Source organism: Saccopteryx bilineata, chromosome 1 (assembly GCF_036850765.1).
Source record: "Saccopteryx bilineata isolate mSacBil1 chromosome 1, mSacBil1_pri_phased_curated, whole genome shotgun sequence".
NCBI classification, from domain to species: Eukaryota; Metazoa; Chordata; class Mammalia; order Chiroptera; family Emballonuridae; genus Saccopteryx; species Saccopteryx bilineata.
The window spans coordinates 128289196-128314273 of NC_089490.1; the positions used below are offsets into that span (position 1 = coordinate 128289196).

Sequence of the window (25078 nt, forward strand, 5' to 3'; positions counted from 1 at the left end):
TCGGGCGCATGCGGGAGTCTGTCTGACTGTCTCTCCCTGTTTCCAGCTTCAGAAAAATTAAAAAAAAAAAAAAATCCTCAAATGCTCCATTAGAAGTAGGGAAGGTGTATGCTCCATTTTACAGATGAGGAAATAGATTCATTTTCCTGAGATCTCAATGCTTCAAATCCCCTTCTTTGCCACCAAGATTTCTGTCTTTGAAACACCTGTTCTTCCTTTGGTCTGTCTGGCTCCTTCACACTCACTGAAAGCCCCCCTTTTTCCCAGAAGCCTGCTCCAATTCCCAGGTTTCCTGCACAAGCTCCTCTTTTCTCTGACCTTCTTCACGTGGCTAGGAAATCCAGAATGGCTCTCTTGAGTAGAGAGCTTCTCTCTCAAGCTGACTGTAAGCTTCCTAAGGAGAGATGGGGAACAACTGTGGTATCCTAGTACAGCACTGGGCTTGGAGAAGGTCCTCAATCTTTGTTTGTTGATCTATTCAATAGAATTTGATATGATAGGATTAGGCCCGTACCCATCAGAATATATTCTGGGCTATGCCAACCCCCACAGCTGTGTTTCATAATGAACCTGCCACCAGTTGGGGGAAGTCCTTGTGTCCATGCACACTAAGGTGACCACATGGTGCTGGACATGTCAGGAGGCACTGGGAATGCAGGTCAACACTGATACAGTCTCCTCGTAGGATGGTGGGGCTGGAGACATTTTGTGTCCAAGTTGCATTGGTCTGAAGGTGTAACTGGCCCCCTTTCCCCATAATTGAAGAATTCCCAAAGTTCTCTGGTCAACCTGTTTGACCAGTGAATGACCAGTCCCAAGATGGGAGATAAAAATAGACACAAAACTTTATCCATGAACAAATCTCAGTACTTTATTCATTCCTTGGCAGAGAGAAGGGGGTTTTGCCACAAGGTAGTCAGCCAGTTGGGTTGGGTGGCTGGGATATGTGTTATCTATTCAAATAGTATATAGCACTGATCATGCAGAAGCAGGAAGGGAAGCAATAAGTTACAAGCCACATAAGTTATGAAAAAATAATATATATATTTTTATATATCTTGTATCCACACAGAGGATTTGCTCCCTTGGAAACCAATAAATAGGCAGAGAAAAAGCAGCAATCAGTACCCTTTTGGGACTTCAGGGATAAGTATACATCTGAGTTCCCTCCAGCCTGAGAGAATCTGTAGCCCTTTAGTGCCCCCCACAGGCCTGGAGGACCTTGAGCTCTTGAAGGAGCCAAGGCTTCCTGGAAAGGGAGATGAATGAATCAGAACTGGGGCTAGAGGAAGGGAGAAAAGAGGGAAGGAAAGTAGAAGGCTAGAGCTGTAAAGATCCCTCTGCAATCTCCAAAGGTAAGAGCCAAGAGGAAAAAAGAAGAGTGCTCCTCCCAGTCCCAAATCTGGTTGGATGCAGAATTTCTCTTTGGTTGTCATTGGGGCTCCCCAGCCCAACCCCAAGGGCGCAGAAATTTCAGATCTCCCTGGACTGTGTCTTCACCATGGCCTGTTGGAGGCAGAGAAACAGGAATGGAGGGAGGAGCGCAGAGCAGGAAGGAAACAAAGTTCTCTCATCCCAAATGTATGGGCGTGTTCCTGGGCTCCTTAATGAATGCAGAGGAGGGCAGGGCCAGACTGTTTGGCCTGAGGGGGAGAAAACAGACCCTGAGAAAGGATTCATGGGAAATGGGACTATGGTTTCATGGCAGGGGTGAGGCTAGAGGCCTGGTACACCAAAGTCAGGTTTCAGGCTGGGAAGCTCCTGGGCAGGGGTGGAGGGGCAGAGAGCTGAGATCTCAGGTAGGGTGGTGAACCCCAGGATGGCAGGGAGGGAAAGGGAGTATCTGATTCTCCTGCTGGTTTCAGGCTGCCATCCAGCCTTCCCCAGGCAGATAGATCACCATGGCAAGAATAGCTCTGGAGAAGGTGCGGGGAGCTGCCTGTCCAGTTCTGATGGACCTGCTGGGAGGACTCCACAGGAGGAGGAAGGAGGCATAGGTGTCTGGGCTGACCTCAGAGGTCCAGGCTCAGGCCCCAAACACCCCGGAAGCCTCCTTCTCTCACTCCCTAATACTGTCAGGTCTCTTGGGAGCCCAGATGGTCCAGGAAAGCCAGGGGTGCCCAGCGCCCAGTGCCTCCCCTCAGGTACTCCTGATATGGGGTAGGGGGGCAAGCAGTCACAAGCAGTCCCTGGTCCATGGCTGGAGTGGATGAGTGAGGGCACCAGCCTTGGTGCAGAGGCTGAGGCAAGGCAAGGCTTGAGATGGGAGTTTAGGGCAAGGTTGGGCAAAAGGGTCAAACGGACCTTGCTCAGAGCCCTCTGTTGGGGAGGAGTCTCAGAGGAGCAAGGAGGTGGAGATAAAACTGACCTTAATTCCAGTTTACCTAGTCAGGAAATCTGTGGCCAGAAGGTTGGAAGGGTGGGATTGTGAGATATTGATATGAAGTGGAGTGACTTTGAATAGCTGGTGGCAGTCCTGTCCCACTCTGGGCACCCACAGGAAAACACTCATTGTTTTGAGCTCTTCGCAGTTCAGAATCAGGTTTGCCTTCCCTCCCAACCTAGATAGAAGCTCCAAACTGCTTTCTTGAGTCTGACTTAAGTCTCTCCTGCTGTAGGGGTGTGACCTGGGGCTCCTGGAGTTTCACTGCATTACTCTGAGGCCTCTGATTCCTGCAAGAGGAACTTCTCTGACATTTCGGTGATTTTGATCACGGGGCTTCTGCTGTTTCTCTTCTTCTGAGAGGGAACTCTTGCAAGGTGGGACTTGGAGGCAGCTATAGGGAACATAAGGAGTGGGGAAAAGAAGGGGCTGGAGGTTTGGGAGCCACTTATAATGAGGTTTTTAGGACTCCCGCACCCTGTATCCCTCTCCACCATGAGGCAGGTAGACTCACTGGTTCTGGATCTGGATTGCACAGCACTGACCATGGTGGCCGAAGACAAGTGCATCCTGGGAAAGGAGGGAAATGGTGAGATGTGAAGGGAGCCTGTGGCTTATGTTCCCCTGGGATTGGGAGGCAGAGGACAGTTTTTGGTTGTCATTCTTAGCCCTGGGCTGCCCTGCTGTGATCTTGGCTGGCTAGCTTGTCCTCTCTGGGCCTCTGTCCCATCTCCCCTGTATAAATGGCTAACATTACTGAGCGGTTATTTGTGATAGGCATTTGCATACAGCATCTTATTGATCTTCCCCACCACAGGTGGGACATGTTTATGACCAGCTCATTTTCCAGATGGGAAAACTGAGAATTTAAGGAGCTGGGCCAAGGTCCCAATTTGTAAGTGGCTGAGCCAAGACCCGGATCCAGGCCTGCTAGGCTCACAGTATCATGCTGGAGGGGGAGGCCGGCTTTGTGAGGGGTTGATTCTCCAGTTCTTCTTCTCCTCCAGCCCTCCCCGGCTACCCCTACCCCTCACCTGCTCTCCTCGCTCTCCACCAGCTTGCGGTAGGTGGCGATCTCAATGTCTAGGGCCAGCTTAGTGTTCATGAGCTCCTGGTACTCGCGCAGCTGCCTCGCCATGTCCTTCTTAGCCTGCTGCAGGGCCTCCTCCAGCTGGGCCAGCTTGGCTTTGGCATCCTGGAAGGCCAGCTCTCCCTGCTCCTCTGCCTCCTTGATGTTCTCTTCCAGTTTCAGGCACTGCAGTCAGGAGGACAGAGGGAAGGGGTCGGTAATCAGGGGTGGGAGGGGAGAGTGGCCAGGCCAGGAGCCTACCTCTGTCCTTGGTGGGGGTACGTGTGGGAAAGGGGTGATAAGCAATCCATTTCTGGGTGTGATAATGGGTTGCATTGCAGCAAAAGGGAATTCAGAGAGACCTAAGGAGACACTTTCCGAAGCCTCCCAAAGAGAGAAGTACTGCACGTCCTCAGAGGAGCCTTGTAGGGCTGCACTTGCTCCGAAGGCTCATGCAGGCTGGAAGCTGGGTCCTAGACCTCCACTCCCTTCTCCCTGCATAGCTGGTGGGAGCTGGTGGGTTCTGTGTGTGTGTGTGTGTGGGGGGGGGCTGTCTAAGATTCCAATGGCCCTGGCCAGTTTCCAGAGCACTTTCACATGTAAAGCTCATGTGATTCTCATAGTCATTTTTGGAAAATAGGTAAGGATACTGAGGCACAGAGGTGCTCAGTGACCTGCCCAGGTCACTTAGTCTGATCACTTCCTCTTGTATGTACTCAGCATTAATGAGTGTGTGTGTGAGTGAGAGTGAGTGTGAGAGTGAGAGAGAGAGAGAGAGAGAGAGAGAGAGAGAGAGAGAGAGGGAGAGAGACAGAGAGAGAGAGAGGGAGAGAGAGAGAGAGAGAGAGAATGTGTGTCCCTGTGTTCCTCCCTGCTCCACCCCCGGTGGGTCCTCTAGAATTAACATGGCTCTTTTTTTTTTTTTTTTTAGAGAGAGAGAGAGGAAGGGAGAAAGAGACAGCAACATCACTTTGCCTCTGTATGTGCCTTGACAGGGGTGCCAGCTGGCAATCTCTGCAAATCCAGACAATGCTATAACCAGCCGAGCGGTTGAGCCAGGCCAGAACTCACGTGGCTCTTGATGGAGAGGGTCTGGGATCGGAGCTTCTGGATGCGCACGTTGAGGTCAGCAATCTCACTGCGGCTGCTCTGGAGGCTGTTTCCAAACTCGGCTGAGCAGGCGGCCCGCTCCTCCAGCTGGAGGGCACGGAGGACATGGCGGTGGGGCTGTGCACCTCTCAGTACGCTCTGTTCCTCGCACCCCCGGAGCTTGTCCTCGGCAGCCTGCGCTGCGGGCCGGGCTCTCCTTCCTGCCCTCTTCACTGCTCCACCACAGCCTCCTGCCCCCTTCACTGCTCCACCACAGCCTCCTGCCCCCCTTCACTGCTCCACCACAGCCTCCTGCCCCCCTTCACTGCTCCACCACAGCCTCCTGCCCCCTTCACTGCTCCACCACAGCCTCCTGCCCCCTTCACTGCTCCACCACAGCCTCCTGCCCCCCTTCACTGCTCCACCACAGCCTCCTGCCCCCCTTCACTGCTCCACCACAGCCTCCTGCCCCCTTCACTGCTCCACCACAGCCTCCTGCCCCCTTCACTGCTCCACCACAGCCTCCTGCCCCCTTCACTGCTCCACCACAGCCTCCTGCCCCCTTCACTGCTCCACCACAGCCTCCTACGGGTTGCCCTAGACTGAACTCCATAAACTGTGCCCACACCAGCCTAGCATTGCTGGGCGGCAGCACCACTCTGCACTTCTGGAGGGTACAGATTGTGTGCTTTCCCAGCCCTCATTAGCCTGCAGGGCCCATCACTATGCTGAGCTCTCTAATGAATTCTCCATACCTGCCTGTGAACCACCTGCTGTGACCTCCTGCCCCTGCGCTTCCCCACTCCCCTGCCCCAGGGTCCCAGCACACACTCGGAAGTGGACCTCAGCCCCTGTGCTTCCCCACTCCCCTGCCCCAGGGTCCCAGCACACACTCGGAAGTGGACCTCAGCCCCTGTGCTTCCCCACTCCCCTGCCCCAGGGTCCCAGCACACACTTGGAAGTGGACCTCAGCCATCGCTAGTGCAGCCCTCCCTCCCCAGCTGCCTCTCCCCGCCCTGTGCCCCTGTGCAGTTGGCCACCAACCTGCCTCCTCCGGGTGTACGAACCTGCCTCCGGGTGTACGCCTCCGCCTCCTCCAGGCTGTGCGCTGCGATGGCTTCATACTGGGCCTTCACCTCCTCCACGATGCCACTCAGGTCAATGTGGCAGCGTTTGTCCATGTCCATGGTCACCGACACGTCCTTCACTTGGGCTGCCAGATCCTTCAGCTCCTGGTCAGGCACAGATGTAGGGGGTTCAGGACTGGTGGGGGTCACCCCATAGTCCCTTCATCTTTAGGGTGAGTGGAAGGTGGGCTACTTTGTCTCCCTGGAGAGACGATCAAAGCGTGAATGCTTCCCTGCCGTGCCTCCCAGCTTGGACTCTGGGGGAGCTAAGTGCTCTCCAGGCTTGCATGAGTGTTAGCCCCAATCACTGGCAATCTCTTTGTGGCACAAAGAGATTATGGAAGCAGCAGTGAGCACAGAGCCCTTTGCTGCTCTTGCTAAGCTCCCTTAGAGGGGGGGAGACCAGAGTTGAAGCTGCTGTATATCTTTTTAGTCCCGGACTAGCTCTTTCTATTACACTTGACAACTTCTCGTATGAATGCTCAAGGGTATATAGATAGGCAGGTGGGGACCTGGGTCTTCAAAGAGGCTCAAGGTGTCATTTCTTTAGCCCTGGGCTGCTTTCCCTGGAGGTGCTAAAGAGCTGCTAGTGTGGTGGGGGGGCAGTGGGAAGGAGGAGGCTAGCATTGGACAGAGTGAGTCAGGTGGCCAAGGCCTCCTAAAAGCAGGGAGGGGGGCCAGGCACCCTGGGAGGTGAGGGTGAAGCTGTCCTAGAGGAGGAGGACGTGGAGTGCAGACATACAGTTACTTCTGCTGGCATTAGCGGTCTGCCCTTGACCCCTACCATAGTCATCCAGTTTTGCTCAGTGATCTCATTTTTCTGATAGAGGTGTATTTTTTTACTTGTTTGAATCAGGATCCAAACCAAGTCCATACACTGCAACGGGTCCACATGCCTTTGAGTCTCTTATTGTGTAGCTGGATACCCCCACCATCTCTCCCTCTGTTTTGATTTCCTTGCTATTTTTTTTTAAATTGAAAACACTGGGTTGCTTGCCTGGTGGCATTCCCCGTAGTTTGGACTTCACTGCCTGCACTGTGCGCTGGTGTTTATGTGCTCCTCTGCCCTCTGCACTTCTGAAATCTGGCATTTGGATCTGGAGGCCTGCTTGGATCCAGGTTTGGTTTTTGGCTCATGATTGCATTCTGACCCTGTTTCCTGACTTTGGGCCCCCCTCCTGACCCTCCAGTTGTGTTTATGTGCAAAGAGGTTGTGGTTGAGCCTCTGGAGTCTATTTTTGATGAGGCGGGTACTCCTGACCTGCAGTGTGTGCCCCTGTGGCTGTCGACTGCAGGGCCTGCACGGGTCAGCTAGAGCCACACGGACGGCTGCGGAGGCCAGCTGAAGAAGGCCTACTATCCAACCCCACTCACTAGCATCTGTGGTGACAAAGATCGACTCCCGGAGAAGGAAGCAGGGGCAGCGGTTGGCGTTCTGCAGCCCCTGAAGAAGCATCCTGTTTCGGTCCTGCAGCTGGCAGGACCCTGAGCCTAGTGGCCAGCTGCCCCTGGGGGGGATCTCCTGACAAGGGGCTTTCGTTGATCTTCAAATGAACAGAGAATGCTGGGCAAAAGCAAGGGAGGGCCCAGCCTGTGCGAGAATAAGGCTAATGGTGCCCGCAGACTCACATCCCACTTCTGCTGCCCCTGGTTACCATTGGAGACTGACATTTTCCACACGGAACCGACATCCCGGCCGGGGCTGCTTGGCTGTGGACAGCTTCAGAGATGCAGCTTTGGGACTTCCTTCCATAACATGGTAAACATGTTGTGGGGTCAGTGGGCACGTGGAACTCTAGATAAAGCCCTCTATTGGTACTTCTAGCCCAGGCTGAGGTGGGCATTTGTTACAGTTCAGGGAAAGGTCAGGGCATTGTCAGAACACACTGTAGAAGGGCTTCCCTTCCACAAGGTGAGACAACGGGCAAAGCACACCTGTCAAGCAGCCTCAGATCCTTTCTAGACAGAGGTAGGAGCTTGGTAAACAGCAGCAGGAAATAGAAGGTTTAGAACAGGGGTCCCCAAACTTTTTACACAGGGGGCCAGTTCACTGTCCCTCAGGCCGTTGGAGGGCCAGACTATAAAAAAACTATGAACAAATCCCTATGCACACTGCACATATCTTATTTTAAAGTAAAAAAACAAAATGGGAACAAATACAATATTTAAAATAAAAAACAAGTAAATTTAAATCAAGAAACTGACCAGTATTTCAATGGGAACTATGGGCCTGCTTTTGGCTAATGAGATGGTCAATGTGCTCCTCTCACTGACCACCAATGAAAGAGGTGCCCCTTCTGGAAGTGCAGCGGGGCCCGGATAAATGGCCTCAGAGGGCCACATGTGGCCCGCGGGCCGTAGTTTGGGGACCCCTGGTTTAGAACATCTGGGGACCTGTTCAGACATGCCAGCCCCAGGGGTATAACAATGGTGCCTTGTGTGGTGTGGAAGTGCCACCATAGGATGAGCTCCTAGGAGGATAGATACCTCTAAGTTGGCAGCAATTAAGCCTTAGTGCACTTTAGAGCTTCTCTGGGGAGACAGAGCCTGAAGGGGTTGGTCAGCCGTGTGGCTGAAGAGGCTGCCACTTTTGTGACCACGCTCTTTGCGGCCCCCAGCTCAGGGTAGATGGTGACTCTGAGGGGTCACTTGGTGCTGCTTGGTAAAATGTGGTGCACAATGGCACCAGGCTCTGAATACGCCACCTCTTATAAACTGGGTAATCCTGGCCTAGTTTTTAAACCTCTCTGAGCCTTGTTTTTTTCTTCATCTGTAAAATGGGTATAATTATAGAATTGAAAATAGCTAATGTTTATAAGTACTTACTGTGTGCCAGATACTGTTCGAAGGGCTTTGGGATATAGTAACAAAATAAAACCTCACAGTAGGCCAGTGAGCTAAGTGCTGTTATTCTCCCTGTTTTACAGATGGGCAAATTGAGGCAAAGAGATAAAGGAACCTGCTCCAGTTTATGTAATTACTGATCCAGGATTGAAATCCAAGCTGCTGTATCGACCATGCTCTCTTAATCATTATCACTACTTCACAGAGTTGTGAAGCTTAAATGAGGTTATGTCAGGAAATCACTTAGCACAGTGCCAGGGATCTAGTAGGCCCCCAATAAACAGGAACTAGGGATACTTTTGTAACTTGTGAAGGTGATGGAGCCAGGGGAAGTAAGTGTCCAGGGGCAGAGCAGCTATTCCTGGGGCAGACTCCTCAAGGCACCAGAGGGCAGGCTCCAATGCAGTTTAGACACGGCAGGTTCTCTGCCCAATCTGCGTCCCAGGAGGTGTGCTTGGCTGCAGGGGGTTGTTCTCAGCCCTCCTAGCTAATCTCCCTAGAACCAGAGTTTATGGGTGGGGCAGGCAGCATTCTGCTGGTTGCAGCCTGGCCCCAAATGCACTCAGGAGCTGGAATGCACCTTGGAAGCTGAGGGGGAATGTGAGGCTCTGACAGCCAAGGTTCTCTCACCAGCCTTTGTCCCGGGACGCTGCAGTGTACAGATAAGGCCTCAAGCAGCCCATGGCAGTTGGCTCCTGGGAAAAGGTTTCCGGCCTTATCTTTGCGGGTGTGCGCGTGTGCGTGTATATGTGTGTGTTTTGGGGAGAGGGGAGGGCTGTTTCCTGGGACACAGAGGTAGGCCTACATATGAATAGTCCACGCTTTGCTGATCTGGTGTCTGCTCCAAATTTGAAACCAGATTGTCCAGCCTTTCTCGGGCTACTCATGTCTGCTGTGTCCTTCTACCTGAGGTGGCCATGGCTGGCACCTTCCTTTGCTTACACCTGCTCTGCCTGATGTGGTAGCCACTAGCTATATGTACTCCTGAGCCCTTGAAATGTGGCTAGTCAGAATTGAGATGAGCTATAAGTGTAAAATGCACATAAGATTTCAAAGAGTATAAGAAAAAAGCATATACAATATCCCATTAATTTTTTTGTATTGATCACATGTTGAACAATCATATTTTGGGTATATTGGGCTAAATATAAAATATATTATTAAAATTGATTTTTTCCCCATTTTTGTCATTAAAAAAAGTTTGGCTAATAGGAAACTTAAAATTATACACTGTTAAATTACATAATTATGTATAGAATTACCTAACATACATGATATATGTGGTTCATATTATATTTCTATTAGTGCCAGCTTAGAGACTCACTGGTGTGGGGAATCTTTTCAGCAGAGTGTCAGCATTGCCCTCTCAGCCTGTGGTGGTGCCTGGAGAGAAATGCAAACCTCACGTTCTAACGCCAGCTTGCACCGTGCTGCCTCCCGAAGTAACAGTAACTGCTCCAATGCCCCGAACACCGACGACATTCACTGCAGTCCCTTCTCCATAGCAATCTTATACCAGCACAAGCCATACCCGCCACCCCCTCTGCAGTACCCCTCTCCAGTTCCCACCAGGGGCTGCTCAGCATACTTAGAGAAAGTCCGAAACCCACCTCAGGGTCCAAGGCCCTGCCTGCTCTGCCCTAGCCACAGCTGCTGCTTTCTTTCCCTTGTGTCACCAGACTCACTTCTGCTTTAGGTGCTTTGCACAGTTCTTCCTTCTGCCCAAAGCCTCCTCAAATCTCCACTGACTGGATCTTCCCGTATTGGGCCTTCTCTCTCTCTTGTACCTTCTCTGAGGTGCCCCTGACCTCAGGGTCTAAAGTTTTCCCCTCTCTCTAGCATGATTGCATCATCGAGGTTCTTTGCATCCCAGCACTTTCCACTCTCCAAAATGATCTTGTTCAGATGTTTGTTTAGTTCCTTATCACGTGTCCCTCTAAATTAAGCTGTGCCCCCTGAGAGAAGGGACTTTGGCCGTCTTGCCCACTTGCTGTGATATCAGTGTCTAGCAGACATGTAGTAAACATATGTTAAATGGTTAAATGAATTACAGCCCTATGAGTTAGTACTATTACTTACTCCATTTTAAAGATGAGGAAATTGAGGCACAGAGTGAAGAAATAACAGAAGTGGTAAAAAAAAAAAAGTGGAGTCAGGATTGGGGTCCAAGGGCTGCAAAGTCTAAATGGAGCAGGGGCCCAGAAATTCTGTGGCTGTGACTGAGGCAATGCCCAGAGTATGGCTGGCTGTTCCTGGCCTTCCTCTAGTTCTCTCTTCATACTTGTAGGACTTCTGTCTTGGCTTTGAGTTTGGGCTCTGGGGTGAGCAGAATGGAGGGAAGATTCAAAAACATTGGTCCTGCCAATGTCTTTCTGGGTTGTATGTACAGTGAATTTGGGCAGAGGGACCCCTAACTAACTTCTCTAGCCAATCAGTGGTGTTCCTAGTCATCCATAAAGGGCTTGGTCTCGCTGTGGAAGGCTCTGCCAGGGATAGGAAGCTCTTCAGGGTGGCTGATGTAGATGGTCTGCCTGGGAGGGCTGCCTCCCTGCTGTTCCCAAGGGCTGTGATGTTCTCTCTCTACTCTGCTACCTCCCATGGCCACAGATAGGCCTGAGACTTGTGGATACTCCACTGGGGGCTGAGCCTGCTGACCATGTGCAGCCATGATGCCCAATCTTCCTCTCTGTAGGATGAGGCCATGAAGCTGTGGCCAGCAGCCCCTAGGGTTATTTTATTTATTTATTTTATTATATATTTATTTATTTTTTAGGTGAGGGGGAGATAGTGAGACAGACTCCTGCATGTGCTTTGACAAGGATCCACACAGCAACCCTATCATGGGCCGATGCTCGAGTACTGAACTATTTTTAGTGCCTGAGGCTGATGCACCCCAATGGAGCTATCCTCAGCTTCTGCAGCCACACTTAAACTAATCAAATAATTGGCTGCAGGAGGGGAAGAGGGAGAGAAGGGGGAGAGGGAGGAGGGGAGAAGCAGATGGTTGCTTCTCCTGTGTGCCTTGACTGGGAATCGAACATGGGACATCCATATGCTGGGCCAGCGCTCTATCCACTGAGCAACAGGCCAGGGCCTCCCTAGGGCCATTTTAGCAGACCTTTTTGATTGCAGTGGTGACTTTGATCCCTGCTCTGACGTTGGCTGCATTGTCCTAGGTTGGCATCAGCAGTCTGCAGTATCAGCAGTCTGCAGTACATAGGCTGCCAAGTTCTGTCATCTCCAACAATGTTGTTGCCTGCTCATAGCTGAATAGAAGGATCACCCCTATATTTCCTCACCTCTGAAACAGGAGGTGTGGAGAGGATAACATGTATCCCAAAGGATGCCCAGGAGGCAGAGTGGTGTGGAGGGCAGTGTCCAGCAGGGCCCACCGGCTGACTGCATGGGCAGTGCACTAGGCCTTGTTGGGCCATTGTCCCCACAGGCTCAGCTGAGGGCTAGGGGCAAAGAAGAATGTATCTGGAGGCTCCTCTGTTTGCATTTACTGGGTCATTTTTGTTTGGCAGAAGCTAGTATTGTCTGGGACCCTGAGAATCTGACTATAGGTCTTCTCTGCCTTGGCCCAAGACAGGAAGGGGTGAAGTGCATAACCATTAGAGCTGGACTGTGGGTGCCTGCAATTTAGGCTGCAGGAGTAAAGAGAGATCAGTTCAATAAGAATGGCTGTTCAAGGCCCCCTGGTTCCCTGCTCTGAGGCCATCTCCTGACCCTTGTCCAGATGCACCTGGTCCCCCGTGTGCCCTTGGCATTTCAGCAGGATGAAGGCACAGGTTCTCCCTGAGAGAGAGGCCTTCTGGGAACCTGCCTGCCCATGCTCCATGATGTAAGTGATGAGGGAACATGTTGGATTATGGACAGCAGTGTGAGAAGGGGTTCAGAAAACCATTACAACTGTCGCTGGAAACACTGAGTGACTGGGAAAGTTCCACGCCCCCCTGCACCCCTTAGCCATGGACCAGTCAGTTCCTGGCTGGGCAGGACACTGGTCCTGGCTTCTTACCCGCTCGTAGATGGTTTTTGTCAGCTCCATGAAGCTCTGCAGGCTTTTCAATTTGGTCTCCAGTTCTGTCCGTCGGAGACACTCTGCATCCAGATCCTGGGGGCGGGAGCAGTGGTGAGTGATGGGAGAGGGAGTGGAGGGGGCCCCAGGGCAGGAGTGGGGTGGGACTTCCTGGGTGAGGTGGGGGTGATTCCCAGAGAAGACCAGGCTCAGAGCCTGGGGGGAAGAGCAGGGTGGGGCAGGTATCTCTCTGTGGTCCTGGGACTGAAGCGTCTGAGGGCTTTGCTTGGGGGTCCTGAGGGGAAGCAGGCAGAGGGCCCATGAGGACGGAGGCCCTGGGATGGCTACCTTCTTCAGCTGGACGAAGGTAAACTCCATGTCTGTGCGTTTGGAGATCTCGTCTTCATACCTGGGAGGTGAGAAGGTAGGAGAGAGAGAGAGAAAGAGAGAAAGAAACAGAGAGAGAGAGCTTGCTTAGCAGGATGTCGTGGGAGCTTGGGGTTTGGTTAACCCTTCTTGGTTGGCTGCTTAGGGCTTCTGCTCTCCCATTCGGTGCCTTGTGACAATTAGAAAAAAGTGATCCTTCTTTCAGGTGATGGAGCCCCTCTTCTTCTATGACACATTCTTCCCAGTGACACCCTAGTGCTGGCTCCCCATGACACCCTAGTGCTGGCTCCCCAGTGACACTCTAGTGTTGGCTCCCCCGTGACACCCTAGTGTTGGCTCTGGGGAAGCAGGCTCACCCGTTCTCCTTCCTGACTACCAGCCAGTCCTCTCCTAGTGGTGTCTGTCCCCTTGCTGGCTAAGCTCCACGTTTACCTCCTCCGGGAAGCGTCTCCTGACTGTGTAGCTTTTCACCCTTTCCCTCACCTTCGTCCTGTTTCCTCCGCTAGGTGTCTCCGTTTCAAACAAGCTGTGCCTTTGGTCAAGTCTGAGCCTCCTGCTCACCTTTTGCCCTTTCCCGCCTCTACCCTGCAGCCGGCCCTTGTCCCCTGTACTAGATGGTAGGGTACCCTTTCATCATGTTTCCTCTAGAGGAGGATGGGGAGAATGTGGATTTGACAGTCAGAGGACCCCGAGTGTGGTTTTGGGCAGGCAAGTCCACTCCTCCCCTCTCAAATCCCTGGTCTACCAGGGCTGTGCCTGTGTGCATGTGCCTGTGTGCCTGTGCCTGTGTGCATGTGCCTGTGTGCCTGTGCCTGTGTGCATGTGCCTGTGTGCCTGTGACTGTGTGCCTGTGTGCCTGTGCCTGTGTGCCTGTGCCTGTGTGCATGTGCCTGTGTGCCTGTGCCTGTGTGCCTGTGCCTGTGTGCCTGTGCCTGTGTGCGCGTGTGTGCGCATGGGGCTGACAAAGTCCACTCCTGATATAGTGACAGACGTGTACAGTCAGTACTCAACTAAGGTGGGTCTCTCTCTTCTCAGATGTGCTTTCTCCTTGCTCAAGTCCACCTTGTGCTGGGAACAGGGACGCTCTTGGGCAGGCAGATGGGATGCCTGGATCTCTGACCTTCCTCTCTTCCTCTAGTCAAGCCATGTCTTGGCTCCCCAGGGTGGGTCCCTGTCAGCCACAGACCCCCCCAGCCCTGCCTGCTCCAGCGGGTGAGGAGACTCTGTGCCTTCCTGTTTTCTTCCTCTTCTCCAGGGAATACCTGACCCCTGCCTGCCCTAGCCCCTGACCTCACAGCAGGGCTGCATCACCCGTCGCCCACAGCAGCTGGCTGGACCTGCCACCCCTCAGGGTTTCTTTTCCACCTGCTTTCCCAAGGAGCTGAGGGGAGCAGGCCCCGGGCTGAGAGCCCACAGGGCACTAGAGTCTCTGAAGCTCAGTGTGCCAAGTACACATTCTTCCTTGGCTTCCAGGGGTCTGCAAGGGGCTCTGAGGGTGCTGGCCATGGTGGTGGAGGTGAAGGGGTGGGCCAGGGAGACTGTCTTGCAGTCTGGAACTTGCTGGGGCAAACAGAATGCCCAAGAAGCATTACCTCTCTGTGGCACTCAGAGCTCCCAGCCAGGGAGGCCCTGTTGGCCCCATTTCCCAGTTGAGAAAATGGAGGCACAGAGAAGGGCCTGGAAGCTCATGTGGTGTGCTGGCTAAGCGTGGGCACCAGAGCCAGGCTAGCTGGACTCCAGTCCTACTTCCTTGCCAACCAGCTGTGTAACCTTGGATAAGTCATGTGTGCCTCAGTCATGATAATAGTGATGTTGTGGAGATGAAATCAGTAAACACATGAAGTGCTCCAATAGTGCGTGGCACCCACTACCTACTGCTACTGTTATCAACCTAGCTCTGTTCTCGCCAATGCCAGACTCAGGCCCACAGCCTCTGCCTTGGCCTCTGGCCTTTTCATAGAGAAACTGTGGGAGGTCTCATTGCAGAGAGAGAGAGAGAGAGAGTGCCGGTGGTTCTCTGAACTTCCTCACAAATCCCCAGGGCTGAGCTGACTAGAACAGGCTTCCCTCTGGAACCTGGGGGCCCCTGAGGAGCCCCAATCTGAGAAGCCCCTTATTGTCTGGTCCTCCCTTCTGGATAGTGGAATTCTGCCCACCTAAGAGCAGGACCCTGGGGAGAGCCGTCTAGTCGGGGACTTTGGAGGTGCCAACTGCTTCTTGCTCCTTACTGCCTTTCCTGTCCATCCGTGCAGCTTGCCCAGCTCCCTACTCACTGCCTCCTCTAGATTGCAGCTCCCGTCTGGCCCCTCGGACAGATGTCCTGTGCAGTGAGCTGCTTGCACGACGGCATGCATCCTACCTGAGCCCCTTGCTGTGGCTTTGGGCAATCTGTCCCCCTCACTGGGCTTCTGCTTCATTCTTAGTAAATAGAAGGGTTAGCTGGCTGATCTTTGAGGTCCTGGCTACATCAAAGCTTTGGGAAGTCTCCAGCCCTCTAGAGCAGGGATCCCCAAACTTTTTACACTGGGGGCCAGTTCACTGTCCCTCAGACAGTTGGAGGGCCGGACTATAAAAAAAACTATGAACAAATCCCTATGCACACTGCACATATCTTATTTTAAAGTAAAAAAACAAAACGGGAACAAATACAATATTTAAAATAAAGAACAAGTAAATTTAAATCAACAAACTGACCAGTATTTCAATGGGAACTATGCTCCTCTCACTGACCACCAATGAAAGAGGTCCCCCTTCCAGAAGTGCAGCGGGGGCCGGATAAATGGCCTCAGGGGGCCGCATGCGGCCCGCGGGTCGTAGTTTGGGGACCCCTGCTCTAGAGGCTTAGGTGATGTCCTCTCCCCCATTTCACCCCCAATTGTCTGCCAGCTACTAGCTCCCAAACCCGTTCTTAGCCCTTTTCAGCTCGTCACACCCATACCCCCCTTCTCTCCCCAACTTGTTTATTTCTAGGAGTGAAGCTGATCTCATCGAGTAGAAGCAGGGCACACCCCTCCCTGTCAGGGCTTGGCCTAGCGTCTCCCGGCTCCTGGGGGCCCCCAGGTTTTGCATGGCCAGGCTGCAGTTTCCTGGGCTCTGGCCTGTAGACCCAGAAGCCCTCCGGCCTTACCCCAACTCAAGTGGGTTCCCTACCCAGAGAGAGGAAGAGAAGCCCTGAGCCTAAATAGTAAAATCGGGTAGCAGATGGAAACCAGGCAGCAGGCCAAGTGAGGGGGCTGAACCAGATCAGAACAACAAGTAGTGTGTTTGTACAGAACTTCCAGTTACAAAGTATCTCCAGAGATGTGATCTGGCTGGGCTCATGGGAGCAGTCTCTCACCCTGGATGGCAGAGGTTAGGGATGGGTTCCAACACGCATAGTTATGTGGCTGAGGACAAGCCCCTGTCCTCTCGGGGCCTGGGTTTCCTTTCCCATGAAAGTATGATCTTAGGCCTCCCACTAGCTCTACCATTCTCTGCTCCTTTGAGGGCCAAAGACCTCCTAGGTATCAATGAAACGAGTCACAGGTTCTGGTGCAGTGCACTAACACAATTTCCCTCACTATGGTCAAAACAGACAATCAAATTCCCTGTGTTTCCCTAGGACCTGCGAGGGCAGGGCTGGGGTAGAGGCGGCCCCCAGACCAGGGAGGGGCCCAGCCACGGGGATCGGCCCAGGCTAGGGCTGCAAAGCTTGCCCGTTGACTGGAAAGTTCCAGGCTAATTCACAGATGAGGAAACTGAGGCTCCAGCATGTGTGGCTATGCTCTCTGAATGTGGCCTAAGCAGAGGAAGTCAGGCAGAGAGGCAGTGGACAAGCCAAGCGGGGCTCACTTCAGGTCAGCAGGGCCTGGGGTAGGACGCAAACCCTGGAGGAGAGGGTGCTTTAGCCACACCCTGTCTTTTCCTCGCCCAGGCTGGAGAACAGAGCTGAGGAAGGGTTGCAGGGGCATAGCCTCTCTGCCCTGCCCAGCCTCCTAGTCTGTGAAGCCCTGGCCACTGGCAAGTGAGGGCTACCTCTCCTCTGAGCCACCCAAGTGTGTGGTCTGCCTTTCTAGACTAGCCAATTCAGTTAGCAAGCCCGCATCAAGGATGGCACAGTGTGTGGAGCACTTGAACCTCTAGGGGTAGAAGAGTGGCCATTCATAGCCCACTGAACTCTCGATCTCCTCCAGGTACCGGCCCTAGTTGGTATCAAACATCATTCTTCCTGCTCCACACAGGAGGAAACCGAAGTTCACGTGTCAAGCAACCTGACTGAGGTCACAAAGCGAGGGCGGGATGGGGGTGCCCCAGACTGGGACTTTAACTCCTGGGCTGCCCTGCCTGCTAGCTCGTCCCTCAAAGCTATAAGAGCATATTGCAGGCTGGGGTGGGGTTTCCCTCATCTCTCTTCATCCTGCTGAGGCCAGCATGCACCACCTATGGAGGATGGCTTCTTTGTTCTAACAAGACCTACTGCTTCTGTTTTCTGCCTGCACCGAATCCCTTCCCTTCCCACCCAGTCGAGGTTGAAATCCCAAGCCATATCCAAAGCAGGAGCCCATTTGTTGCTCTAGCTGGGAACATAATTTCCCATGGCCAGTGGGATGTGTGGGCAAGAGCAAGAGTGTTTATGGACACAAGAGGAGGGAATACGAGACAGGGGCTGTGATGGTTCCCAGGGGCCAGCAGGCACAGGGCTTAGCTGTCAGACATCACAAGACTGATTTTGTTGTAGAAGTCACATTTGGGGGTGGGGGAACTGTGGATTCACTGCTATATCCCTTCCAGTGTTCCAGGTCAATGTTTTATCCACTGCGTCACCACAGGCCAGACCTCCCCTTAAAAGTTAGAATACCACCAGATACATAGTAGGTCCTCAATAAGTATGTCTAGAGTAAAGAACTATTCCTTAAAGAAGGTTCCTCTTTTTCTGGCTTGAGTACCTTGGACTTCCTCCTGAGCACAGGTTGGTCCCCACCTGCATTTCCTGCCCACCGCCCCCTAGGGCACACTCTACCTGATTCGAAACTCCTCCACGTTCTCCAGCAGCTGCAGCAGGTTGGCCTCCAGCTGTCCCCGCTCCTGGCTCACTTTTCGCAGTTCCTCTTGCAGCTGGCCCTTGTACTGCTCGTAGAGGTGCCCCAGGTCAAAGGCAGTGGAGCCCTGGCCCTGCAGGAAGCTCCACCGGGTCTCCAGAAGCTGGTTGCGCTGCTCCAGGGCCTGCACCTGGCAAAGCAGGAGGGCTTCAGTGAGAGGCCCGGGGTCAGGCCCGGAGGCCCCAGGGCAGCCATCGTGCCCGCACGGGGGCCTCCCTGGGAAGCCGCTGCTCATCAGCTCTGCGCACATATCTGGGGCCCTCACTTAGTACATTCAGATGGCACCTCCAACTACTGATTGTTCACTAAAGATGGTGAGATAAGGAGGGAATTGGGGAGAGGTGGAGCCAGTTAGCAAAGGTTTCCTGGGGAGGAGCAAGGCCAGCTAGATAAGGGAAGGGGGAACTGGGCTGTGAATGTGACAGGCTCTTTGTGCCTGCCTGCGGCTTGAGTGGGGACCTGAGGTGTCAGAGGCCCATCTGCCACCCCCTTGTCAAGCCTGGTCTCATCTTGTTTTGGAAACTCAGCAGGCTAGGGCCTGGTTAGTACTTAAATGCTAGTTCTCCCTGCAACCGTGGACTTGCAGCCACTCCAAGCCTCAGTTTCCACAGCTAGAAGTTGGGGATGATATCACCTGCTCTGCCCACCTCCAAGGGCTATAGGGATGTGCTTTAGAATAGAAATAATGGCTCTCTCTGGGTGTCAGGCCTGTTCTAACAGGTATTGTGTTTAACACATGAAATCCCACAAGAATCCAATAGAATATACTATTATTAGCTGCACTCTGCAGATGAGGAAACAGGCACAGAGAAGTTGAATAATTTGCCCAACATCACAAAATTAGTCAGTGGTTGAGTCAGGTGTGGACTACAGTTAGTTTGGGTTTAGTATCTATTAACCACTGCAACATATGCCTCCTGTCTGCTGCTTGGATCACTGTGGGCCCTGGGACCCACCTGCCCGTCTTCGCTGGCTTCTGCCTCTAGTAAGGCCGGCTTTGCCATGAGGATAAAGACTCGGGGGCTCTGGACTCAGCTGCTTTTCTCAAACTCTGACTCCTTCACGCTTGCTTGCTCAGGTTACTTCACATGGTCTTCAGCTCACGTCCCAGCCACCAACAGGCTGTCAGAGCTCCTCCTGAGCCTTCTCCTGCCCTCCACCCAGTCCAGTCCAGTCCAGTTGAACCAGCCCGAGGCTCCCCCTCTCCTCCCCACCCTGCTGTCCTCTCCAGGCCCCAGCCTCCCGTTCCACCATCTCAGTCCCTCCCAGATGTGTTCCCAGCTCCCCTCCTGCAACAAGCGTCCCCCATTCCCTCCAGTATGAGGCCCTCAATTTATCTCCTCCTCACTTATCCTGATCTAACAACCCCCCCCCCGACTGAGAGCCATCTGCTCCTCTCTTGGGGTTCCTAAAGCCTTGGTGCACAGGACAGGGCTAGGCCCCTGAGGCAGGAGGGGTGGCTGGAGCCTGGCTTCTGGACAGTGTGGGCTGCTGTTGTCATGAGGACGTTGTGACAACCAGCCCAGCGATGTTCCCTCTGACCACAGGTGAGCAGCTGGGCCTCTTCTTGCCCATCGTGGGCACCGGTTCCCAGAATCACAGTTTGAAAGAACCAGAATCACAGCCAGGAGCCTTTGGATCAGCTGATCTGTTCCCCTCAATTTACAAAGGAGGAGATGGGAGCCCAGGGCAGGCAAGTGACTTGTGCAGTGTCACACAGCAACTTGGTGACCAAGCTTCCCAGACAAGCCCCATCTGATGGCAGCTGCCTACTCTGGACCTTCTGAGTTCCCTGTTCCTTCTGAATTTGGGTGCCGGGTGGGCCCTCTTCTCTCTTTCTCTGCCCTGCCCACACCCCAGGTTTCCCTGAGACACTCTGATGTCCTTGGGAAGTCCCCCTTGACATTTCCAGCGACAACACCAGCTGGATTGATGTTGACCATTGGATGATGACCTTTTGGGGGCTGTCATTTCCCTGCTCAACTCCCATCTGCTCTGGTGAGTTCTGCTTGAAGCTGACCTAAGCCTACAGTCTGCTGTAGGTATAGCCAAACAGGTTCAGTAGGGGTGGAAGTCAAGAGGGTTTCTGTCTTACTTGTGTGAGAGAGGGTTTATTGGGGGGTATCTGCTCACTCCACCTACACTTCGTTTTGACAGTCAGGAGCCCATGTTTACACTGAGGGTGGAGTGAGAGAAGAGATGTGAGTCTCCTTCCTCCACCCATAAGGAACAAAAAAATCTCTATACCAGGAAGTCTTTCCTATAGTCTAACCTCAGCCCCCTATATTGTAGCACTAGCCTGCTAGGAGATGAAGTGCATTTGGCCAGCCAGTCCAACCAGAGAGCATTTTGCTCATGGGGGACCTGGGGCAGCCCCCTCCGCCTGCTACCCTTGGGAGAGCTGCCTGTTGTCTCAGTGGGTGGAGACGGACCGAACCCCCACCCAAGACCTTTTCTGCAGAAAAGCTCCTCCCTCTTGGAACAAAAGCTTAGGGAGGTGCCAGGTTAATTGCCACCATCCTCCCAAGGCTGCTGAGCACTCCTCCCTCACTCCCCTTCCTCCCTATTGTGGCTGACCCTCTTGCTCTTAGGTTACTCAGGGGCCTTTCTAGGAGGAGCCTCGGAGAGCAAACCCCTGGTCTTCCTGCCTTCTATTGTACAGATGAGGAAACTGAGGCCCAGAAGCACTGAACTCAATGTGACTCAACTTCATGGAACTGGGTGGCCCAGGAGAGAGGTGTTTTTTGTAGGGAACTGAGCAGCGCAGGTCCCTAGCCCATAGGCCCACGCTCCAGGCAGGTGAGCCGACAGGGTATTGTTCCTGGGATACGCAGGTCCTATTCCTCAGGTGAAGGGTTGTCAAACCCCCGGCCTTTAGCCAGCATTGCCCAGGGAGCCTCAGGGTTTCTTTGTCAGGAAGGGCTGGTTGTGCTTTCCTGCGTGCAGGCCGGGGGATGGCTCCAGTGACTTCCAGAGGACGTGTGGGTCTAGGGGAAGACACTGTGCCCAGCCTTCTGTCTCCAGGCATTTTAGCACCCCTCCTGGTTTCCTTGTTGATAGCCCAGTTAGGCTGACTGCTGGCAGTCCTTCCCCTTGTCCCATCTTCATCCTTCTGCTATCTGCTTGTGAAGGTGAGAGGACCCAGCCAGAAGCCTGCTAGATGTTGACCTTGCCCTCTCCTTGCCCCCTCAGCCTCCTCTCCTGCTGCTGCTCATCTCCCCTCCTCTCATGGCTGCTGCTTACCAGCCTTCCCACTGGCTTGAGCTCAGGGCCATCCTCAGGGCAGGAGGGTGAATGAACTACAGAGAAGGTAAGTAGCTTGCCCCAGGAAACAGCCTGCCAGTGGAAGAACCAACACTGCTCCAGCGCCTCCGGCCAACTCCCGATGGTCTCCCTCAACAACATACGTCCTCCTCCTTGGCACTCTGGTTTCTCCCATGCCCAGAGGGACAGAAGAGGATGCAGATCTGGAGGGCCCTTGCCTGTCCCTTCTCTTTGACTAGAGTCCCCACTCCTGCACTAGTTATGGCATCTCACTCCTGGGCCCGTGAGTCTCCTTCAGGCCTTGTGCTACGCCCCCACCCATGAAGTTCCTTCACCCCTCCCTCCAGCAGGGCCTCTCCCTCCCTCTTCTCAGGATCCCTCCTAGAGGGGGCTAAATGAGTTCAAGAGCACCTTGGGCTGAGTCCATTTATGATGTCTTTAATTTAACAGACAGAACACATCTGGTGAGTGCTTTATAAATAATTTTCAAAAATTATTCCATTTGATTATGACAAGCCCATTACACTGATGTGTCCTGAGGCACAGAGAGGTTAAATAATAATTTGCCTGACATTACATAGCTGGTCAGAGGTAGAGCTAGGATTCAAACTCAGCAACTCGGCTTCAGATTGCACACTCTTAACTGCTACCTGCTTCCACTCGGGCCCTTGAGCTAACAGATCTTCTCCATGGAGTTGGTGAGTTAGCTGAGACTCCTTGGGCAGAGCCCCAGCAGTCAGGGCCTCCAAAGTGTTGGCATCCAAGACCCTATGTGTCCACCCTGAAGGGCACCCGTCTTAAGGCCCAAGTTGAGGGTTGAGAGGCTCTGGTTCTGCTAAAGACCTTAGAGAGCATCCCCCTGGTCCCTGGGCACAAGGCCCTAGCCCCTCAGGCCCCCCTCCCTGTGCCTACTCACTCTCCCGTCCCCATGGCAGGGGCACAGGGTGATATCAGCCCTGGCATTCAAGAAAAAGTCGTCCATCTGAGCCAAATTACATAGCTCATGAAACATTCTTTTTAAGGGATTAGCCTGGGTTTTGAGAGGAGATGGCTCTGCAGGGGCCTGCCTCCACAGGACAGCGGGCTATTATCTGAGGGCCAACAGCCCAGCAGTGCAGGGCTCTGCAGCCAGCCAGGACAGGGGGCGGTGGTGCTCCACGGGCCCCCACGCAGGCACTCCAGGTGTGGGTGTGGGAATCCTGCTCTGGGCACATGAATGGGGAGAAGAAATGGTTCCCATCTCAGTGACTGCTGGCTTTGTGTCTCACAGGCCTGTATTCAAATCAAGCCTACAGACTTGCTGGTTGTGTCACCTTGGGCAAGGCACTAAGTCTCTGAATGGGCAGTCTCCTCCTGCAAGGTAGGGGAATTAGCCCCTGGGAGTGTTGCTGTGTGGGCTATGACACACATCTGCAAAGTTCCCACAGAGAGTCAAGCATAAGCCGAAGCTCAAAATGTGTTGCTTTCTTCCCCCTGCCCTTCTCTGGGACTGCCCGCTCCTGGGACACTGGCAACAGGCAGAGCCAAGTGCAGACAAGGACTGAGTCAGGGCAGCGGGGTGGGGCTCTGGCCTACTGTGGGGAGGGGGCTAGGGCTTGAGTATACCTCACTGGTAAAATGGGCATAAATGACTTCTTTTCTAAGGTTGTTGAAGGAAAGAGAGATAAATATGGAAGTGCCCAGCACAGTGCCTGAACATATTAAGCAATTAGCAGCAGCTCTTACTATTGTGACTATTCTTGGGCAGAGCTGAGGGCTGGTCAAGAGAGGTTTCCTGAAGAAGGTGAGTGAGGAAAGGTTTAGGAAGTAGACAGGACTTCTTCAAAGCTCTTGAAGCCCTTGTGGCGGGGCACAGGCAGACAAGGGTGCCCAGAGCAGCATGCTTGCCGTGGCACTGGGCTCTGGCAAGGTAGGATTCTGGGACTCACTCCCTCTTCTCGGGTGGGTGCCCAGCTGGCTGCCTGTCTGACTCCCAGCATCCATCCCTGCATTCCTGTCTCTTGACTCTGTAGCTGCTCCCCACTCCGCAGCCTCCTTCCTTCCGGAAGCCCACATGCCTCCCTGGCACTGCCAGTGCTCCTGACTCCGGGCAGCTAAACAGGGCCAGAGGTCTAGACAGGAGGGTGGATGCCTGGGAGGTCATCTCCACTGTCCATCTGCTTTGCAGTAGGACTGCTGACCTTGCTTTCATCAGCCATTCCTACGAGGAGGCATCTTCTTGGCCACACTCAGAGCTCCTCCCTCGTCCATGCCTTGAGGGGAGGGAACCGCAGGCCACACAGCACATCATTATCCAGACATTCCTCAGAGGCCATCCTGGGGTCTTTTCTCTCTCCCTGACAGGGTGACTGAGGGACTTCCCTCCACATCCCTCTGCTCGCTCAGAGAGAGGTAGCAATGCTGGATCGCCATTGGCTGGGGTCAGGGGTGGGGCGAGATGCTCCAGAAACACAGAACTCAGTCACCGCCAGTCCCTAGTCTTCTGGACCTGCTTCCCACTTTTGCTTACCTTGCCAATCAGGGAGGCAAATTTATCATTGAGGACCTTCATCTCTTCCTTTTCCTGGATCTTCTGCTCCTGGATGGCTGGGTCCACCTTGAAGTCCAGCGGCACCAGCAGGCTGGGGTTCACGGTCACCTTGGGGATGATGCCAACCGGCCAGCAGTCTGTAAGGCTTCGGGAGCTGAAGCCTGTCTCGGAGACTCCACAGCTGCCCCATTCTGAGGTCCTAGGCCCGGGGCCACCTGCTGGAGCCACCTCACAGCTGCTAAGGCTGCTGCAGCCCAGGACCACGCAGGAGCGGCAGGCCATCACGGCCCCCGGGCCCAGAGTGGAGGGCACGGAGATGAGCAAGGAAGACTCTGTGGGGTGGCGTTGGCGGCTGGCGCTAGTCTCAGGCAGGGCAGGCTGGGGACTGAGCAGCAAACACCTGTTGTACAATGCTCATTAGCTGCAGAAGGGCGGGACGCCTCCCAGCCTGACCAACCTGTTAGATGATGTGCTGCTCCGGCCCCTCCCCCAGCACCACTCCTCCCAGGCCGGGATCTGCCTTGCTGAGGGGGCTGTTCACAGGCCCCCAGCCCAGCAGGGCCCGGCTCCAGGGAGGGAGGCAAGTCTGGGCTGGCTGGCTGGGGGTGATAAGGCTTCCAGAGGAAGGGGCGATTCAACAAGAAATGGGGAAGAGAGAGAGGAGAGAGAGAGAGAGGAAAGAGAGAGAGAGAGAGAGAATGCTTGCATGTGTGCAGTGGCGCCTCTCACCGCAGACCTCACTGCATACCTGAAGGCTGACGTATCTGGGCCCACATACTTCTGGAAAAGATGAGGCAAGCACAGGCCATCGGCTCTGGAGTAGGGCATCATGCTGAGTGTAGGGATGCCGTGTCAGTCTAGCAATTGAAAACAGCAACTTCATAATTTATTTTCCAGTTGCCCAAGAGTCTTCTTGGCTTACCTTCTCTTCTTCCATTTTCCCTCCCTCTCTCTCCTTCTTCCTTTGATCTACTATTTATTAAGTACCTACTATGTGCATCTCACACTGTCTCAGAGGTTGGAGAGGAAACAGATAGTCAAGGCCAAGAGCCCTAGGTTTTGGACAAGTGAGATGTGGGATTAAGACTCAGCTTGGCCTGACCAGGCGGTGGTGCAGTGTACAGAGTATCGTCCTGAGATGCAGAGGACCCAGGTTCAAAACCCTGAGGTCTCCGGCTTGAGTATAGGCTCATCTGAATTGAGCACAGGTTCACTAGCTTGAGTCCAGGGTTGCTGGCTTGAGTGTGGGATTGTAGACATGACCCCATGGTTGCTGACTTGAGCCC

The 25078-nt window shown here is 53.6% G+C and overlaps 1 protein-coding gene across 2 annotated transcripts; it reads right to left on the reverse strand.

The window, feature by feature from the left end:
* Positions 1 to 845: 845 nt before the first annotated feature.
* Positions 846 to 24206, reverse strand: KRT80 (keratin 80). Of its 2 annotated transcripts, none has more exons than XM_066265552.1 (9): positions 23772 to 24129; positions 17920 to 18128; positions 12882 to 12942; positions 12534 to 12629; positions 5609 to 5773; positions 4524 to 4649; positions 3418 to 3638; positions 2898 to 2953; positions 846 to 2777 (listed from the first exon to the last, which is right to left on the reverse strand). In XM_066265552.1, exons 1-9 carry the CDS (start codon positions 24072 to 24074, stop codon positions 2653 to 2655), a joined length of 1362 nt encoding a protein of 453 aa, XP_066121649.1. In that variant the 5' UTR covers positions 24075 to 24129; the 3' UTR covers positions 846 to 2652. The 2 variants fall into 2 exon arrangements, with proteins under 2 accessions (XP_066121649.1, XP_066121658.1); XM_066265561.1 differs by having other exon boundaries at positions 2676 to 2812; positions 23772 to 24206.
* Positions 24207 to 25078: the final 872 nt, after the last annotated feature.

Excerpts from the sequence above, each read along its gene's own strand:
- KRT80 (XM_066265552.1), bottom strand. The coding sequence starts at position 24,074 with ATGGCCTGCCGCTCCTGCGTGGTCCTGGGCTGCAGCAGCCTTAGCAGC. Across the intron at positions 18,129-23,771 it reads TTGCCTCCCTGATTGGCAAG|GTGCAGGCCCTGGAGCAGCG; the intron begins GTAAGCAAAAGT and ends CTGCTTTGCCAG. Across the intron at positions 12,630-12,881 it reads CCTTCGTCCAGCTGAAGAAG|GATCTGGATGCAGAGTGTCT; the intron begins GTAGCCATCCCA and ends TCCCGCCCCCAG.